The sequence below is a fragment of the Solanum lycopersicum genome, chromosome 1 (genome assembly GCF_036512215.1).
Source record: "Solanum lycopersicum chromosome 1, SLM_r2.1".
NCBI lineage: Eukaryota > Viridiplantae > Streptophyta > Magnoliopsida > Solanales > Solanaceae > Solanum > Solanum lycopersicum.
This window is the reverse complement of record NC_090800.1, coordinates 57194090-57215101: the sequence shown is the minus strand read 5'-3', so window position 1 is coordinate 57215101 and position 21012 is coordinate 57194090. Positions and strand designations below refer to the sequence as shown.

General features: G+C 34.8%; 1 protein-coding gene and 1 long non-coding RNA gene across 3 annotated transcripts; one reads left to right on the top strand and one right to left on the bottom strand.

Annotated features, from left to right (window-relative positions):
• The first annotated feature begins 1782 nt into the window (after positions 1-1782).
• LOC101249485 (kinesin-like protein KIN-12C) lies at positions 1783-20285 on the top strand. 2 transcript variants are annotated; one of them, XM_010321112.4, is made up of 30 exons: positions 1783-2581; positions 2738-2893; positions 3028-3111; positions 3202-3321; positions 3409-3522; positions 3608-3700; positions 3938-4098; positions 4173-4247; positions 8094-8181; positions 8272-8330; positions 8414-8477; positions 8629-8694; positions 8795-8962; positions 9039-9143; positions 9248-9483; positions 9565-9634; positions 9833-9891; positions 12837-12903; positions 13008-14951; positions 15163-16392; positions 16478-16585; positions 16832-16989; positions 17088-17160; positions 17254-17328; positions 17775-18005; positions 18847-18945; positions 19031-19099; positions 19171-19229; positions 19514-19625; positions 19719-20285. In XM_010321112.4, exons 1-30 carry the CDS (start codon positions 2105-2107, stop codon positions 19902-19904), a joined length of 6606 nt encoding a protein of 2201 aa, XP_010319414.1. In that variant the 5' UTR covers positions 1783-2104; the 3' UTR covers positions 19905-20285. The 2 variants fall into 2 exon arrangements, with proteins under 2 accessions (XP_010319414.1, XP_004229119.1); XM_004229071.5 differs by having other exon boundaries at positions 19031-19105.
• Positions 18059-20409, bottom strand: LOC104646734 (uncharacterized). The gene is made up of 2 exons (XR_740931.4): positions 20275-20409; positions 18059-18449 (listed from the first exon to the last, which is right to left on the bottom strand). It is a non-coding gene; the product is annotated as an uncharacterized lncRNA (long non-coding RNA).
• Positions 20410-21012: the final 603 nt, after the last annotated feature.

The window sequence follows — 21012 nt, the reverse complement described above, 5'->3', positions numbered from 1 at the left end:
ATATTATAGTTATTAATAGTAATTATCATTATTTTATCATGAATCTCTAGATGAAATTACAATTCTACTTAGATAAAAAAAATTTACCAATTATTTATATATCTTAATCTAACAAGTTTATAAATTTATTTACTTGTTTTTTTTAGTGAAAAACTAGGCTCCAGAAAAAAATATTTTCTATTAAATATCACAAAATAAATTTTAATATAAATTGCATCAAAAAAAAAATAACAGATACTAATAATAATGCAAAAAAATAAAATAATGTATAATACATTTTTTATTTTATATTATTTTTGTTAGCAGATTAACACTAGAAAAAAATAATAAAAAAAATCATAACACATGCATTACGGATTGATATTATATAATAATAACATACTATTTAAAGAACTTCATATTATTAGATTCAAATCTTCATAGAACATTACATTTAAATAATGCGAGAGTTTAGAATTACCTCGCTGCGAAGATGGATATCACGAAAACTAACTTCTATGATCTACTGATTTGAGCCACGAATTTGGAACCACGACAAAAAAAACTCTAACTCTGACCTAAATCTCAAAAGAATGACTCACTTTTCTTCTCTTTGTGTTTGCTCTATATATTTCTCTCTGTATTTCTGTTTTTCTCTCTATATCTCCGTTTTCCTCTCGTATTTCTTTTTATCTGTGTATCTGTGTCTTTGTGTATTTTTACATCTCTTTATTTTTTTTCCTTCTCAAACGTGTTTTTACAATAATTTGGCTGAGAGTTTGATGTTAATTAAATGGATAGTAATAGAGTTGGATTAGGATTTAGTTTGAAATATTGTTGAGGGAATTGAGGTTGAGATAAGGATTTAAAATAAATAGATAATAATAATAGAAAATTAACAAAAAAAAATGTTAAAAAAAATCAAAAGGAACGTCGAAAAAAAAATCAAAATTAATGGGATGAGACTTTTTAGTAAAATAAGTTAGAAAGTTGGGAATAATTAGGATAAGGTAAACAAATTTGAAATCTTTAGGACTCCTCTTTTCTTTTCTTTTTCTATACATTTTCATAATATTTTCTATCTTATTATTATTTTTAAACTAGATAATTAACAAATAACTTAAATTCCAACTTCTATTTATCAATTTTTTTAATTATTAAACTATAATTGATCTTATTAGTTTTATTAATTTACAATTTATTATTATTATTTTATTTTATTTTAAATATAACCCTTTTTTTTAAAAAAAAATTGGTGTTTGACTCTTTATATTTTGGTAAAAAATTAGGTGTTCACAATTACAAAGGATAAAGATTAAATTAATAATATAATAGAAATAGTATTATAATATTGAAAAAGTAAATCAAAGAGGTGAATTGGAGAACTACTATTCATTTCTCTATAATTAAAGAATAGAGAGTTAAATAGATAGTGATTGAAGAACTCATTCACTATTTTACTCTTCAAATATAGATAATAAAAAGTAAAACATAGATGAATTGGAGATGATCTTACAAATACAACTTACAAACCAGTAAAATTGTTGAGCCAAAAGGGAAGACTTGTTGGGGATCTTGATTTAACCCATCACCTACAAGTTTTTATAGAATATGCTAAAAGCAGAAAACCACACTAAACTAATATTCAATAAATTAATAATTTCTTTAAGGTAATATTTTTTCAATTCTGATTCGAGCCAATGAAAAAAATCACTCATTTCTATAAGATAAATGATAATTTTTTTTATATGAACTTAATAAATATGATACATAAAGTAATAAAATATATGATTTTAATGTAATCAAAATTAACCTTCATTATATTTCAAATCATTCTTTAAATTAATAAATATTAACTTATCAATTTAATAATATATTTATAAAATAATACATGATTCACCTAAGAAGATAAAAAATGTAAAGAGTAGAAGCGGTATGAAGAATTGAATTTGAAAAGGGGCGGGCTTGCAGCTTTCAGTATTCAGACCCCACGAGGCCACCACTGAATGGGCGAATGGTGAATGTCCTCTCTTCCCATCTCCGATAACTCCATGATTCAAATTCTCCAGTAAAAACCCCTACTAGTTTAGTCAGTCCAATTTGATATTGACAAGAGTTGAGGAAAATGTCGAAAGACGCTTCTTCTTCTTCTTCTGCTACATCTCTTAGATCTGCTTCTCGAACCAATCTCAAACCAGTCGAGTCCAATGAGAACGACTTCCATAACCTCTTTACCAAGTTTCCTTTCCCTCCTCCTCGCACACCTCTTAATTCCATTCCCGATCCATCTCAAGACCTCCAATCTGAAACTTTAAGAGCTTCCCATCGAAAATACGACACCCCCGATACTCATATCGGGAATGGAGTTAGAGGGAAAGCACATTCTGAACCTAATTCAGCTCAAACTACTCCAGTCAGGAGAATTTCTAATGTGTTTACACCGGGGACTTGCTCTGGGGTTAGGCATACAGGACCCAAAGGGGCAGCTTTATCTTCTAGGACTTCTAAAGGAACTTCAGTTATCAACTCCCAGATTTCTGTACAAGTTCCGCACTTTGAGCTGGCTGAGGATCCTTCTTTTTGGAAAGATCACAACGTGCAGGTTCTTTTTATGACTTTTTCAATTTGAATTTTTTTGACTGTCTCATTGACTACCATTATTGGATAGTCAGCGAACTAGGTTTCGAATTGAGCTTGGCTCAAGGTCAATCTTTATTCTACACAATAATGACAAAAGTCACTACTTTTATTCAAGTAGGTATTGATCCGTGTAAGACCATTAAATAACACAGAGAAAGTGTCACAAGGATATTCTAGATGTTTAAGGCAAGAGAGTACACAGACTCTGGTTTGGCTTGGACATCCTGAAACCAGATTCACCTTTGATCATGTTGCTTGTGAAACTATATCACAGGTTCGTAATACTATAGTCTGTATCTGCATGCTTTTGCATTCACCGAAGCATGAACTGGCCATGTATGGCGCAGGATGAGATAACTCAAGGTTAATAAAAATTTTGATATGAACTTTTTCTTGAGCTTTGAGCAGGAAAAGCTTTTCAGAGTTGCAGGGTTTCCCATGGTGGATAACTGCATGTCCGGTTATAATAGCTGCATGTTTGCATATGGTCAGGTGCACAACAATGCTAATTCTTGGTCTTTGATGTAATTTACAATAGCCAATTGTTGATTTAAACGTTTTGGGTTTATTCCATTCTTGCAGACTGGAAGTGGAAAGACTTACACAATGATGGGTGACATAGGTGAAATGAGTGGAAAGCTAAGCGAACAATGTGGGATCACTCCTCGAATATTTGAGTACTTATTTACTAGAATTAGAGAGGTTAGATATGAAAAAAAGGATCATTTAGCTGTACTCACTACTCCGCCTGACTAGTTTTAATGCCTTTTGGTATTCTAATGCCTTTAGGAAGAGGACATGCGAAAGAATGAGAAGCTGAAGTATAGTTGCAAATGTTCTTTCTTAGAGATATATAATGAACAGATAACCGACCTCCTTGAGCCTTCATCAACTAATTTGCTGGTTAGTGTAATTTTATTTTATGACAATTGCTGTTGTGTTTTACATTCATACAGAATCAGTCACTACATATGCTAAAATATGATAGCTAAGAGAAGACTCGAAGAAAGGTGTATATGTTGAAAACCTCACTGAAGTTAGTGTCAGTTCTGTTGATGACGTTCTCAGAATTTTGTTACAGGTGAAACCTAATGCTGAACCTTCATCTCTAAGCTATGTTGCTCAGATCCTCCAAAATGGCTGGTGCACCCGTGTTGGATCCTACAAAAATGCTGGTGCACCCGTGTTGGATCCTCCAAAAATTTGTTACTTTTGGAGGATTTGGAACATACCTGATCTTACTTTTGGAGGCTATTAGCAACATAGTCTCTAAGCATTTCTCATAGTAGAATTGTTTTGATGATTTTGTCTTCCACAGGGAGCTGCAAATAGAAAAATGGCAGCTACGCATATGAATACTGAGAGCAGTCGATCTCATAGTGTTTTCACTTGCAACATTGAGAGTTGCTGGGAGAAAGAATTGATGAAACACTTTAGGTTTGGAAGGTTAAACCTAGTAGATCTAGCTGGTTCTGAAAGGTAAGCTTTAACTCCAATAGCGTTTAATCTTAGTCAGTTGTGTTTTCAGGCTTACACAATTTCCCGTTATCTAGGCAGAAAAGCTCTGGTGCAGAAGGAGACCGTTTGAAAGAAGCTGCAAATATAAACAAGTCTTTATCAACTCTTGGGTAATGATAATCAATACCATAATCTCGAGTAAATTGGGGACTAAAATAACTATGCCATGTCTATTTTTTTTCATGATTATTTTTAAATCCTCTCCCTTTCCCCATAGCGGATTAGATTATTACTTAGGATTATCCATCGCATGATTTGATTTACTCATTCAAGATCATGCATTCTTAACTCTCACCATTATACTATTCTCAATACCAAAGATTAGGCAGAAGAAGATCTAGAACAAGATTTTTTCGCCCTTCCCGTTGTACCAAGAAGCAAGTTTAGAAAAAAGGATATATAATAAGTCCTTTACCTTTATCTTAAATGTAGGAAGTGTAATATGTATCTTTATTGGGACATTAGCAACCGATTAAGCAAAGTATATTTAGGAACGCACTTGCACAACAAAAAGGCTGTGGATTACATTGAGTGACTGAAATTGGTGGATACATATCTGTCCAAAATTGGCAACAATTTGAAGGGAAAGAATTATGCCCTGAATTTAACATGACATGCACAATGAGTTTCTTAATAGTGGCACATTGCACTCATAAATTCTGAGGAGTTGCTAATCCAAGAAATATATGAAAGAAGATAAACATTGTCCAATTAGTCATCGTCGTTGATATACTAATTTTCATCTTGCTATGATCTACGATAAACCCTACATCAGATGTATACATATATCAATCAATCAATTGCACTATAATCCCTAAATAGTTGAGGTTGGCTATATAATTGTCTTTATAGTTGAATTGATGTAAGATATTAAATTCTGATTAGCAACATAACCTATTTCTATAATGAAATTTGCTCCTTTATTAAATTGGTTATCACAAAAATGCAAAATCTTAGACATCATAACAACGAATGACATGAATCATTTGAGTTTTTGTTAAAATAAGGTTCACATATCTAGGTCAAATGCTTCATTCATTGTCATCCCGAAGCAGAGGGAGCAACAAACTTAAAGAGTATAGACCTATTAGTCTAGTGGGAAGCATCTCTAAGATTATTTCTAAGGTGCTTTTTAATAAACTTAAGAAGGTCTTAAATGAGATAATGTCTAATACACAAACTACTTCGTGGAGGGTGGACATCTAGATAGAGCTTTGGTGGTAAATGAAATAGTTGACTTTAGCAGAAGGAAAAACGATCATGATATTTTATTCAAAGATCTTGAGAAAGCCATACTTGAGGAAGTTGGAAGTCCTAGATTTCATTATGTTGAAGATGAGTTTCAGAGGAAGATGGAGAAAGTGGAACGAGTATTATATCTTGAAGGTTAGGTACTCAGTTCTTGTAAATGGCAATCCTTGAGGCTATTTTCAGTAGTTTGGGAGAATTGCCTAAAGGGGACACATTATTTCCCATGTTTTTATATGGTTATGGAGGTTTTGAGTATGATGATGGATATAGCACTGACCAGGGAATATCTGAGGGGCTCCCCTACAATAGCACAATATTGTGAGGATTCACTATTACTATTTCCTAAGGATATTTTGTTTTATTTTATGATGTTGATATGACTCAATTGAAATATTTTAGGTATGTACTTATTTGGACTCAAACGTCGGGCCTTAAGATCAACCTCAGTAAGTATGAGATTATCCCAATCGGAGAGGTAGTGGATATTGTGACACAAGAATTGAATTTTAAGGTTAAGTCTCTTCCTACCACCCACCTTTTTTCCTGTATGAGCTTCAAATGAAGATAACACGGAATGTAGTGTGAGAAATGGTTGAAAAGAGGTTTGCAAGAGCCAAAATGATATTTGTCCAAATGAGGAAATGAAGTACTTATTAAGCGCTATTTTTTCAGTATCTTGATGTTGTTGCTCGGGCTCTCCAAAAATATTGTCGTACCTGTGTTGGGTTCTCCAAAAATGTACTACTTTTGAAGAGTCCAACATGCACCCGTCGACATTTTCAAAGAGTATGAGCTACAAAGTCGCCACTTTGATCATTACTACAAGCACCAATTAGTAAAACAACAACATACATAGTAAAATTTCACAAGTGGGGTTTGGGGAGGGTGGAGAATATGCAAACCTTACCCTATCTTGTGGAGGTAGAGAGACTGTTTTCAAAAGACCTTGACTCAAGTGCAACAATTGCAAATATAAAGAAGAAGAAAGCAATGACGAAAACATAAGAGAAGTTGTATAAAGTCTAAAAGAAAGAATGCGAACAACATAAAATAGTGCATTAGTTGAAACCTAGTAAACAAAGATGATAGATATCGAGAACTAGAACTACAAGAATATAGCTAGTACAATGACAAACAAAAACAAGCAAGGCAACAATCCACTACTTACTGATCTTCTACCTTGATATTGACCTACACACCCTCCTATCTAAGGTCATCTTCTCGGTAATCTGAAGTTGCACCATGTCTTGTCTAATCACCTCGCCCAAATGCTTTTCAGCCTACCTCTACCTCTCCTCATGCCTAACTTAAACCTTCCAAAATCATTTGATGCCTCAAACCTTCCAAACGGTTCAACTCCATTCATAAGAATAATTATTGGCGTCAAATAAATCCATTGTTATCTATCTAATAATTAAATACGCGGTCTAGGTCAAAGTCAAATGAAAGTCAACCCCGATCACACAGTCAACCTCGAAACATAATACATTTTTGGGTTACCCATAACCCTATGAGTTTAAATCTATAATCAGATTTCCTTTTGAGTTTATTTACTTGATCAAATCACCATTTTACCAATTCTAGGGCTTAGACAAAAAACCCCAATCTCTACCTTTAAATTCATACATTTAATGGCTAAATCTTAAAAATACATGCATAATCAACATGGGTAAGTGTTGAATCATTAACTTGGAGCTATGTGATGAACCCAATTAAAATTCCCCAAATCCCGTGACTATTTCGTTCCAATAATGATGATAAGATGTCAAAAATCCCGAAAATGAGCCTCTTATTCTACATGTAATGATGGCAATGTGATTACCCTTTTGCACATGCGGGACCACAATTGCGGTTAATGAGCCCACAAAAGTGACTAGCCAACCCAGGGCTCCATCACAAATGTGGCTAGGTCTTCGCAATTGTGACCACTACAAAAACAAACAAACAGCCGCAAATGAAAATACCTAGTCATCACCTTTGGTCTGCAAATGTGAACCTGGTGTCCACATTTGTGACCCACCAGGTTCAGAAATACACCAACTATAACTTTCTAAAATATGCCAAAACACTTCCTAAATGTGAACATACTAACAAGTCCAAACACATAATATGAACCTATAAGAGGTCTGGAAACATGAAATGGGGAGCTAAAACTCAAAAAGAGGGGTTAAGTTGTTACAACTTGTGATTTCCTTAGGATGTTTGTCCGTTCATAGTCAAATCTCCCTCTCTCTATCTCTCACTTTCTTTTTAAACTTTAAGGGACAAATATGGAATTGTCTTTTGGCATTGATTAATGTGATTGACAATGTTTATGTTTGAGCATTCTTATGCTCTAAATACCCTTTCACAGAGAATTATGCAAAAAACATATCAGCATGTATTTGTTATTTAGACGATTAAGCATATGGTTTAATTTCTTGTCTTTTTTTTAGCATAATTCTTATGTGGAAGAGTTATTCAGCAAGTACTATGAGTTTATTTAAACAGCAAGAAGTTAACAAGTAGGAGGAGCTGGTTTAAATTTCAAAAGGAAATTTGTAGACTGCAGGGTCTCATTATCCAGTCTGTAGAATGCTCTTATGCTTTGTGTCACTTATCTCGCTTCTACTGTTCTACAAAATTCTGAAGTGATCTTCAAGCCAACCTTATGTGTCCTACTTGGCTATGTTTTGTTCTGAATTGTGCCTTGTCAATGCATGCAGGCTTGTCATCATGTCTTTGGTGGATTTGGCACATGGAAAACATAGACATGTTCCGTACAGAGACTCTAGGCTAACTTTTCTCCTTCAGGTGAGAAACATGTTAAGACTATTATACTGAAGTATTAAATTATTATTGAATTTCTCAAAATAGAAGGCTATCTTTTCTTCTTTGATGTAGGATTCTCTAGGTGGGAACTCAAAAACTGCAGTAATCGCCACCATCAGCCCATCCCTTTGGTATAAGGATAATCTCTGCTATCATTCTGTCATTTTGAAAAGACAATTGCAGTGTTGTAATGACTAGTTTTTATTCTCTGCAGTTCTGCCAGTGAGACACTGAGCACTCTAAAGTTTGCTCAGCGTGCAAAACTTATTCAGAACAATGTATGAACTTCCAGATATATGCTTACTTTTGTTTGGAAAGACTAAAATTCTTTAAATTATTTAACTTCTGAGCTATATTTTCTCGGCCATGCTAACTTTGTTTGGAAACCAAAATCTTTAGTTTTTAAAGTATTGGCCTATAATTTTCTAGGCTAAAATAAACGAAGATGCTTCAGGTGATGTTTCAGCATTGCAGCAGCAAATTCAACTACTGAAGGCATGTAACATGCTCTATTAAAGGTGTATTATATTATGTTGTATATGTAGCATGTAAAATATTCAACGCTCTCAAGTATACTTGAAAACTTGTTGAACAGGGTCAGTTGTCCTTTCTACTGAAGCATCAGGGATCTGAGAATTATTTTGCAGAAAGTGTCCCACATTTAGATCAATTCAGCTTGGGTGATTGTCCTGAGAGCTTCGACCTGTCTGAGGAATTGGATATGCACACTGATCGTGGTCCACAACATGGAGGAAAAAACTCGGTAGTCTTCTACTCCTTCAATTGTCTCTTTTTAGCATCAAGATCAAGTGTAATATTGTCCCATGAATCAATGACAGTTCCATTATCTGAAAACGACTTTGTTCAATGCCGAGAGGAGAGCGAAATTGGCTGAGATGGAAGTGAGGAGATTAGAGGCTGAAATTGAAAAGATGAAATATTTGGTACGAATAATTATGATATCTCTTATGTTCCTTGTGAGTTGTGAGCTGAAGTTGATATTTAAATATAGTACCATGTTTGTTAAAAGTGAAGTGTTGGTTTACAGGTTCATCAGCAACAGGAAGAGGTTCAACTTAGTAAAGAGATAATGAAGCTCAGAGATGAAAAACTTGACCGTCTGGGATCACTTGGAAATGGAATGATTTCTGCAGACAACTTTGTCCTGGAAGAAAATAATGCTTTAAAAGAAGAGATTCAGATACTTCAGGCCAGAAATGAACGAAATCCAGAATCGACTCAACTTGCATCTGAGAATGTTAGCCTCCTTAAGCGAATCAGATGGTAATAACTACGATGATCGGTCTTGCCAAAGATTGATGCTCCCTGTTCAATAGAAATTTAATCTTGCATCTGTCTTTTCAGGTTTGAGAACTTCTATGAGAACCAGGAGACAGAAGAATTGCTTGCTGAAATGTCAGAATTACGTGAACAGGTTCAAAGTTACTCTCATGGCTCTATTTTTTGGGTTCAATACATCCATTGTTATTCATGAAATTTCCTCTAGGTCAAGTTTTTGGAATTTGTCATGCTTTCCTGGGAACCTGTGCCTTCTTAAGAGAAGAACATCAGGTTACTGATAAGGTGACTGTTGTGTATCATCTGACATGTGCAAGTGGCATCCCAAATGCAGGAAAGAGTTGCTGCAAGAGAGTTCAAAGAATGTGGAGAAATGAATTCAAAAATAATCAGGTAAAGTCTCTGTAAGTGAAAATCCGATAAGCATATAAAGGTCTACACTACTAAATCTTCAGCTCAGCCTGCAATCACCCCTTACATGTATGCAAACTTGCAATGGACAATTTAATATTGCTTTTGTATTTAAACAGTATAGTCTTTGTAGTTTCCTATATTTTGTGAATTTTATTGGTACAACATACCTAGTGAAATCCCAAAAGTGAGGCCTGGGGGGGGGGGGGGAATTAGAATGTATGCACATCTTACCATTACCTCATGGAGGTAGAGAGGTTATTATTGAAAGACCTTTGGGATAAACAAAACTAAGTGTTACCTCTCTCTACAGTTAATGCTTTTAACCTGAGGTGTTCACCAGTATTGAGCATGGAATTAGAGCAAACAAAGGTTTTATCTTCAAGTCTCATCACCACCTAAAAACTAAATTATTTTCACGTGCTCGACCCATGAAAAAGAATCAGGGCTGGCATGCGAGGGGTGTGCAATAGATAAACAAATAAAAAATAAATAAGTGTTCATCTCTAATTCTTAACTTTTAGATGAGGAAGCTAATTGTATTCAACAAATTTAATTTCTTTCGGAGAATAAAGACCTTTTATATCGCTTCCCAAATCAGTGGAACTTATGTATGATATATATAGGGATAATTACAGTCCAATGCCTTTGGGTGATCTAGTTTACAAAAATAGTCAACAGATGTATAGGCCAAACACATAAACAAACCTCTAAACTTGTTAGGGTTTTACCCTCAAGTACCTCAACTACATCATTTCCTATTGAATCCTTGAATCACCCATATTTGTTCCTTTAAAACACTGTGGGCTATGTGGCACAAAATTTCCGCAAATATTTTTTGTTGATAGTGTGCGTGAGATCCATCTTTCCCACGTGGAAATTGCAACCAATCAAACTTCAATGCATTTACACGTCAGCGCCACAATCATTTCCCAAACCTAAAAACCTAAAGCCCCTTCATTTCCCCCCCAAAACACTTCTGACTTGAAGAAGAAGAATCGATAAACATGATAAATTCGACATTGGAGCTTGATGATTAAGAATAAATGAATGAAGAGGAGATATATTCTAATGAGCAACTCCAACTTAATGAAGAGAAAGAAAAGAGGAGAAATAAGAGAAAAAGGGGAGAAATTAGGTTTAAAAGGAGAAGAAGAGCGTTTGTAGGTGGTATCCACATCAGCACCTTCAAAATGTCTTCACGCGCTCAAGCAACGTGAGATCACATTTTTTGCCACATCAGTCCTCAATGTTTAAAAGGAACAAACTGTGTGTGGTTCAAGGATTCAATAGGAAGGCGTAGTTGAGGTACCTAAGGGGGAAAACCCAACAAGTTTAGGGATTAATCAATGTATAAATTTTGTATATTTCAGTCATATTGGTAAATTAGTTTGATCGAATTGTACTAATTAGTCTGTTCAGTTTTACTTGTCCATTACTCAAAATTAAGGTTTTCACTTTTACTTGTTACTACATACTCACTCTGTCCCTAATTACTTGTCCTTTTTTTCTTTTTTAGTTGTTCTTAATTACTTGTCCATTTTGACAAATTAAGAAAGGACAATATTTTTCTATCATTGTTTTCTTATTAGGTGTCTCAGTTCAAGAAAAGACAAGTTTTCTCCCCATGCTTTACCAATTACTTATTTTCCAAAACCTATACTAAACATCAATCAATACGGGTAGTTTGGTAAATCAAGCATGTCAATTATTATTTTCTTAATGGGTGTGCCAAGTCTGAGTGTGCCAAGTAAAAGTGAACAGAGGGAGTATCATAAGAAAAATGAGAAATTCTTAAGTGCAATGTTGGATTAATATTTTACTTCTACAGTAAATCAAAATACTATAAGATATCTAATTAATTAAATATTAAATAGTAATCATATCATAATATACTAAATTCTAGAAGTGAGAAGGCGTTAAGTCAAACATCGAAAGACAAAGTTATCTATAGAAAGTTGGCGGATATTTTACCCTTTTAAAAACTAAATTAGTTAGATTTCTTTTTTTTTTTTATTTATTTTCGCGTTTCTCCTTCAATTTACTTAACACAAACCCAATGAAGTAGCAAAGGAAAAAAAGTCAAATCCGTTTTCTTAACCTCAGATAACTTCAACACTTGAATATCATTTGGCCTTCCTCTCCTTTATTTATTTATTATTTTTCTCATTTATTTGCTTCAAATATATTTGACTGGATGAAGAAGGTTCTTGAATTTTGATTGGTTATGGGAGAAGGTGTCGACAAGAACTCGAAAAATTATGTACTGATTCTATATTTCTTTTTCCATCTATCTATATTCTTACGATTAGGTTCTTAAGAATGAAGGATGTGTATGCTACATTTTTCTTCTCTGTTTATTTTTTTGTGTTTTCTCTTTGTTAGACTTCTTTAATTTAACTTTCTATGTATTTTTGATTGTCGCAAGTCTTTATTTTCATTTGGGCTCAAAATAGTCATTTGTGACTCCATTGGAAGTTTGCTTACTACTAAACAAAGTTTAGAATTTATGTTGGTTGCTTAAAAGGAATTAATTTTGAACATTACAATTCATCCCTCATTTGTTGTTTCTTGTCACACTTCAAAGATTTATTTGTAAGTGTTGCATATATTACACACACACACAAAGATACATATACATATATATATATATATATATATATACATATATATATATATATATATACATATATATATATATATATATATATATATATGCGCGCAAGAGCAACACACCTATATCAATTTTACCTATCTGATATCTGGTCTACAATTGGTGTGACAAGATTGATGCTTTCTTCCTTGACACCCAAATAGCATGCCAAACTTCTCTCTTAGTATTAGCTCAATGAAGTGATAGTTCAAAAGCATAATTTTCATATTCAAAAGCTTTGGTTTTCGTGTCTGATCTGTCATTTGCTTTGCAGGGAAGTTGATGAATTGCAAGGAGAATTGAGCAAACATGTGAACTATAACCAAGCTGCATTTGATTCTGTAAGAATGATCCTGGACTTCCTTTTATCTGTTTGAGGGACTAGATTTCCTCCTTGACATATCTACTGTTCCTTTCTGCTGTTGACTAACTGGTACTTCAACAGGTGGACACCATGCCAACTGAAGCTGATAAAGCAAACAGGACACCACATGATCTGCCAGCAGGTGGAGAATCCAAAAATAAAGAAGTTCAGGATGTTGATGGGGCTTCCATTTTGCAGCATAAAGATATCATGGAACAGTTGATTGAAGCGAGATATTTGATGGAAGCAATGGAACAGGAACAAGTTCAGCTAATAGAAGAGCTTGAATTCACGAGGGAAGAAAATCAAAGGCTGTCTAAGCAGATGCGTGCCTCTGAAAGGTCTGGGATGCAACACATGCCTATACCTGAGAGCCATGAATCAAGAGGCTCTCTTTTTGAAACTCAAGATGGTAATGGAGACCTCTGCATGGTTACTTTGCAAGATAAGTTGGAGAAAATGGCCAAGGACCTTGAGGAGGCTCACTTGCTTAATAGCCAATATCTGGAGGATCATGCATTAAAGTTGTCGCAGGAACACCAAACTGATTTAGTGCGTGAGGAGGTTGAAATGGAAACAACTAAAACGATTCTTCATATGCAGGAAGAGATTGTTGCAATGAAGTCAGAATTACAGGAGAAAATATGCTTAATGGCTGATGAAAACATGAGTTTGAAGAACAGTCTGGCAGCAAAAGAGGAAGAAATAAAGGTGCTGTGCATGGAATGGGAAAGAGCAACTTTGGAGCTAACGACCTTTCTCATAGACGGTTCTAAGTCCATGCGAGATGCTTCCTCCCAGATAGAAAATATAGCTTGCTCATTTCCAGACGTCAATGCTTGCATTGGCGAACATGTAGAGAAAGCCGCTAAAATTTGTGTTGAGAAGGAAGAAACCATTCTTTTGTTAAAAAGGAGCTTGGAAGAAGCACAACGGGGCATATGGCAAATGGATGAGAAATTGAATTCTCTGAGAGGTGCAACAATGGCTTTTACACAAGCTCAGCAGTTAGATAATGAGGCAAGCAGCAAGGAAGCAATCCAGCTAGTTTCTTCTCTAGATGATCAAATCAGTAGGTTGGAAATTTTAGAAAAAAATCTACTGTACAAGGGGAACCACATTTCTGAAGTTCATGCTGGCTCGTCTTCTGCAAATGATGGATCTGATAGTATTGATAACCTCAAAAAAGGAGACAGTTCAAGCGAAAATTCATTTGCATTGGTAGCTCATGAAAATAATATTGAGTTGGCAAGGCTAGAGCTACTGGAGGTGGAGAATGCTGTTAATGCTCTCTGCTTTGATGCACAAAACTACCTTTCAGGCCTCCAGTCAGACGCCCATAAAATGATTTGTTCATGCAAGGATTTCAATCAAGAATTTCTGGAGCGTGTCCATCTTTTGCAGAATAAGTTCTATAATCTGATACAAAATGGCAATTCTCAGTACCATGCAGTTGGATTTCCATCATGTGATTCCAGTAAGCTCCATGACCATGATAAACAGCAGAAACTGCTGCATCAGATTAACTATGAACTTGTTGAAACGAACGAGAAATTGAATCAGATCACCACAAATATAAACAGAATTTTGAATTCATATCTGTGTCCTGATACAACTGAGGATCCAAGTGAATCAGATGAATGGACAACTGAGTGTTTAGCTTCGTGTTCTAATCTTTTAGCTGAAACTGTTGCTTCAGGAAAAAGGTCAAATACATCTTCTCTCAGTGGTAGTTCACAAAGCATAAGAAAGAAGTTGAATCTAGAAGACACATCACTATTGCATTTGAGGAGGGATTTTAATATGGCATATGGTGCTTTTTCCAAAATAAATGCTCAGTTCAATTTGGTTTTCAATGAGAAAGGAGAGGGCGATTGCTCAACCCCAGTGCTGTATCTCTCTAATTCAGCTGAACTTGCAAAACAGAACGACCAGCACCCAATCAGGAATCAACAAAGTGAAATAATTTGGGGTCATAAAATGATGATGCATGGAGCTGAAGTTAGCTGCAACTACAGTAGAGAGGTAATACTGATGTCATATAGGTTTTTTCATAATCTTAAATTGAATTTGAAACATCATATCCTTTATCATTTGAGGTAAGAAAAGAGGCCAAAATGCTGGTTTATAGATCTTTGTATTACTAGATAAAAGAAATGCCCTGCCCTTATCCATTTCATTTAATTTGAGTTCTGGATATTCACATCATTTCCTTGAGTTCATTCTGGGCATGCAGGAAGAAGTTGGTGACAACATCACTGAAGAGAAAGTCTTCTTCAAGAAGTTTGAGCAAGCCTTCTCAACCATCAAAGAAGTAGATTACACGTTAAATGCTCTGGTGGAAGTGAATAAGAATGAAAAACACTTGACTTCTATGTTGAGACAAGCAGAAGAGGAATTACTGGCACAGAAAGCAAGCTTAGTTGAAGATGTCAAACACCTTAAGTCCTCCATTCGGCACAGTGATGAAGAAAAAGGATTACTACAAGATGAGGCCTGTCACAGCTTGATAGAAATTTCAAATGGAATGTCCTTGCTTGAAGGGTCATTTGTTGATATGCAAAGAGATGTGGAGGGATTGTTGAAAACATTGTTTGCTGATGCTTCTAGAATGGCAGAAGAAACACTAGGTCACATCAGCATCTCAAAATCAATACTAGAAGGTATATTTTCTGCCACTATGAAGAACGGGGTATCCTCTTCTGTGCTACACCATTGTCAAACTATTGATTCTATACATGAATTGGGGAGAAGTTGTAAAATTGGCATGATCATGGATAAAGATAAGCTGGATGGAATGACAAGCTTCAGAAGAATGGAGGGTAAAGATTTGTGTCTAGACCAGATTGACAGCAAAAATGAAACTTTGGAGCTCAGAAAAGAATTGGAACGAAAAGAAGTTTTGCTGAAAGGTTTGCTATTTGACTTTAGTTTGTTGCAAGAATCAGCTTCTAACAGAAAGGATTTCAGAGATGAAGTTGGAAAGTTAATTGCAGCTTTGAATCGAGTTCAAAATGAGTTATCTACTAAAGAATATCAACTAAATGAAATGCTCATTCAGCAGAAAACTCTTGAAAACCAGCTACAACAGATGGAGAGTGCACTATTTTCCTCAAAAGCCGATCTTGAAGAGACTAGAAGAGCATCAGATAATTTCTCAAAGCAAAACTCTGAGCTCAGAGCTCTCTTAGAGGATCTTTGTGTGAAGAAGTCCCAAACAGAGGATGAGTTGAAAGAACAAAGGGAGATTGTGAAAAGCCTTGAAAATGAAATTCTTCGGCTGACCTCCTCAACAGAGAAACAACTGATATTGTTGAATAAAGATAAAGATACTGAAGATGATTTCATGAGGGTGACTGGAGAAAAGAACCATCTTCTTGAACAACTTCGGTTCTTGCAAGACAGGCTTGATATGGCATATTCACTAGCTGATGAGAATGAAGCTATTGCTGTACAAGCTCGCCAGGTATGTATTTTTCTGAAAAATATTTTACTGGCCAAACTTTGATGGGCATGCTCTGTGCTGATGTTATATCACTTGAGTTAACCAGGCATCAGAAGCCAGTAAAATGTATGCTGAAGAAAAGGATGAGGAGGTTAAGATTTTAGAACACTCCGTTGAGGAACTTGAGGGAACCATAAATGTACTGGAGAGTAAGGTAAGCCTTTCCACATGAATTTTCTGTCTTAAGAGTTGGTGGTCATTATTAATTTGTCCCTATTCATCAAAAAGAAGTCATTGGTCCCTGACAAAATCAGGCGTAGTATAACTTTTTAATTCAACTTTAGCTATTCTTTACTTGTGGAATGGCCTTTTAAAACAAAACAATATTTAACATGCAAGCTTTATTCTCTTGGTTTAATGTTAAGAAATTCAAGTCCTTTCCATTTGTTCTATTTTCAAGGTACATGAAATGGAAGAAGAGGTAGAAAGAGATAGCATGATTAGAGATTCATTAGAACTTGAACTTCAGGCACTAAGAAAAAGATTAATAATGGTTGAGAACTCTCAAAGTATGGACATGATCTCAGGTGAACTATACACAAAGGATCAATTTTTGAGGTCAGAAAGTTCATGTGGTTTATTTTATACAGAATCATTTATACATAACCATGACATGATATATGATGTGATATTGATCCAAAAAAACTGTATGGAAGGTTGGCGGAACCTACAAAGGCTTATTACCAAATAGGAGTTCTTGAAGAAGAAAAAGCAGAGCTAACTAAAGAGGTAGGTTCTTGTGTCACAAGTTGATTTCTTTCATTATAAGATTCTCTGTCCAGCCGGATTCTACATGTTTGAGCTTTGTTTTCTATGTTGTAGGTAAAACAATGCAAGGAATACATTTCAGAAATCTTATTGCACGCTCAAGCCCAGGCATCACAGTATCAACAAAAGGTATTGTAAAGCACAGAAAGTCCATTTAACCTATCATTGAGTGCAAGTAAATAAGAAAATCAAGTAGTAAAACCTTTATACCTCTAATTCATTTTCCAGGGCAAGGTTTCAGAGTCCCCATTATAAGCCTAGTGCTTGGCAGTGCATGCATAGCTGAAACTTATGCAGTGTGTTTCAACTTAGTAGACTTATGGAAGTTCTTTAATAATGCTCATATTCTAAGAATTAGAAGTGTCTGAACTCATAAACTTTTATGCAAAAGGAATTTTATAACTACACTAGGAAAGGAAAACTATTTGCAAGCTTCTAATGTAAGTGCCACACTAGAGACTGCTCAGTCTGCTTGGAGCTTTAGCCAAATCTCTATGCAGTAGTTTTTTTTTTGGTGGTACGATCAATGATGCTTATGTAAAGTAACCTGACCTTATTCGCTGTATATGATACAGTACAAGGAGTTGGAGGCAGTGGTGCATGGACTTGAAACCCACTCATCAAACACAATAAATGGAGGACCAACTTCAGAGAAGTGCTCAACCAGGCCAAGAGGTTCAAGCTCACCTTTCAGATGCATTTCCAGTTTGGTTCAGCAGATGAATAGTGAGAAAGACCAGGAATTGTCAGCAGCTAAATTTCAAATAGAAGAGCTAGAGGTGTTACTGGCTCAAAAGCAGAAGGAGGTATGTACAATGAAAACCTTATCTAAAAAAAAAGAAAGAGCAGGAGGTATGCATTTTTAGATAATTTTTTTTTTTCATACAAGAGTCTTATTTTAGAAATGGTAGCTGTGGAAAGCTAATTCATTTGCTCGAGGGGTGGTTCCTAATGATGACACTAAGCAACTTTTAGGGTAACATAAATTTAGTAATCCAAATTTCACCCCTTATTCTGAGATTTATTACAAAGTCATTTATAAGCATGAACACAATGTGTTTCTTTGATATGTTCAAATTCCATCGGAGGTGACAGTATTCAAAATTTTCTCATTTCCCTTAGCCTTGGTGAATGGTGATAGTAGTTGTGCTGATGGAAGGCTGCAAGTACCATGTGGATTCATCAAGGTGCATCCTGACTAGATCAGACACCATCATTAATGAAAAAAATGACCATTTTATTGCTAAGCTCTACAAAAAAAGGAAATTCAGTCAGTGTACATATTTTATTTGTAAATCCTCCTTAATAGGAGTAAAAGCTATTGACATAAACAAGAATTTGTAAAGTATATTAGTAAAGGCCTAATAGAGGCAATCTATCACAACCTCAAAACAGGTAACACGATTTAAGACAATCACGGAGCTACATGTGAAGTTTAAAATATCAATATCTATCTCCATCACTTTTGTACTGATATATCTACTTCTCATTTCTAACAACCAACAACGTTACTCTTTGGCTATCGTCTCAGTAGTGCTATTATTATCCCTTCATCTTCTGTACTGCCATGTTTTCAAGACATATCCTGCCGCTTTCATATAGATAGTTACTCTTCTTACACATATTAATTTTCATATATGTTGTCAGATTTGTATGCTGAACAGTAGACTTGCTGCAACAGAAAGCATGACACATGATGTTATTCGGGATTTGCTTGGTGTCAAGCTGGACATGACTAGTTATGCTGTAAGTACCCCACTAATCCCTCTTTATTTTCTTGTGTATTTCCGTTTCTGAGTTATAATGACTTTTTTCTTTCTGTATGTTCTAGAATTTGATGAACCAGTTTCAACTACAAAAGTTTGTAGAGGAGGCTCAGCAGCAATCAGAAGAGCGCATTGTAATGGTATGCTTAATAGGAAATCATATGCTAAAATTTTAGTTCCTTACAAGTGGTTTATGTTATTACAGGAGAGAGAACTTTCCGATCTAAGGAGACAAATTGATGATCTAGTTGAAGAAAGAGAGAGGTGAGTTACTTTGTCTTCCTCATCTTTGAATTTAACCAGTGTTGAGTAGACAAGGAATGATGTGTTACATTAGAAGTATGGTTGGCAGTAGAGTAAATCTCTTTTTGAAAGAGAAATATCAACGCAATAGTGTTTCGCTGGAGCAACATAATATCATGCACGTTCTTCCATAAAATGCATAGGATTGATAGATATTCCAGTATTTAAGAAAAGCCAGTATAATATTCTACTTAGATTCTATTTGTAGGATGTATGATGGGTTCTGACTATTTAACAATTTTTAGATACACTTTGGAAGGAAAAAAAAGAGAGGCAGATGTGCTATCATCCCAGATGTGCATGGAACAACTCCGAGAGCGTGATCAGATGCTGATTGCTCAAAATGAAATGCTAAAAGTATGAAGGTTTTACTGTCTCATATTAGGAGATAAATGTAATATTGGTACATTAGTTGTTAATTAATGATATTGCTGTTGGATTTGACACCAGATGGATAAGACTAACTTACAGAGGAAAATTGTGGAACTGGATGATATGGTAAAAAGGCTGTTGGGAAAACAGAGTCAAACAGAAATGGGTGCCTTAGCTAGATTGAAAGAAATTGATGTTAGCCAAAAGCTGGGTCACCCTCAGAAGTTAGTTTTGGTTGCAAGAGACAGTTTTTCGCTCTCGTGAGGCTGAAGACCTGAACGGTTGTGGTAAGGACACAAGATTCAGGTGAGTTTGACATCATAAACTTAGAGAGCAAAACGACTATCAATCACAGGAAGTCTGTGGAGAATGAAAATTCCAAATGCAAATACCAGTAATAGGAGTTGCAGATAATTGATTAGTAATATTTTGTTGGAATGTAACTATCAGGTGTATCATATATTGTATGTATGTAATGTAATATTGGTTTGTGGAGAGATGAGCAACCTGAATAAGCGGTAATAGGGACACAACTCAGAGTTAGTAATTCTTCTAATTCAATGTAAAAGGCATTATATGCCAGTTCCAACTACTTTGGAATTGTTGTATGTATATTAATGGGAGTGTTCACCACCTGTGATCAAATAGCCCCTTGCGAATGAACCACTTGATGCACTATCTCCCTTTGACCACCACCACCATGCAGTCAGAAGATACTAAAATCGATTCTCCAACTGAATCTGAGGTGTTGGAATTTTGAATAGACTATAATACAAGTTTTTGCACTTACTGATCTTATCATGTGGTCTTCAATTTTTGCTGAATGTTACTTTTTTAACAAAAAAGTTGTGGGCTAAATTCATTGGGCACAGCTAATATTGAAGCAAAACTTTTTAGGGAAAATCACTCGAGTATTCCATATTTGAAAAATATTACTATCTATAGCAACATAGTTTTTTTAACCGTACACAAACAATTTTTTTAAATAAAAATCATTACATTACCTTCCACAAAAATCAGGTTATAAAAATTTAGGATTGTTGTTCATATACTCAAGTAAGTGATTTTGTCCCTAGAAAAATTGTTGTTCATATGGTGAAAACAATTATTTTTTTTTAAAAAATGACGTGGAGAAGAATATAACAACCCAATTTTGGTACAAAATTGTGTGGTAAGCAGAGGTTCCGTATCACTAAAACTACATTAACAAATTCATCGTTAATGGCCATTAAAAAGCTTTTAGGCTTTGCATTCATTAGTTGGAGTTTATGAATATGTGATTAGTTTGAGTGGGTTCTGAAAAAAATTATTGAAAATAATGTTTGAAGTATATACCTCAATTTTAAGGGGATTGGTAGAGTTCAGAATAAAA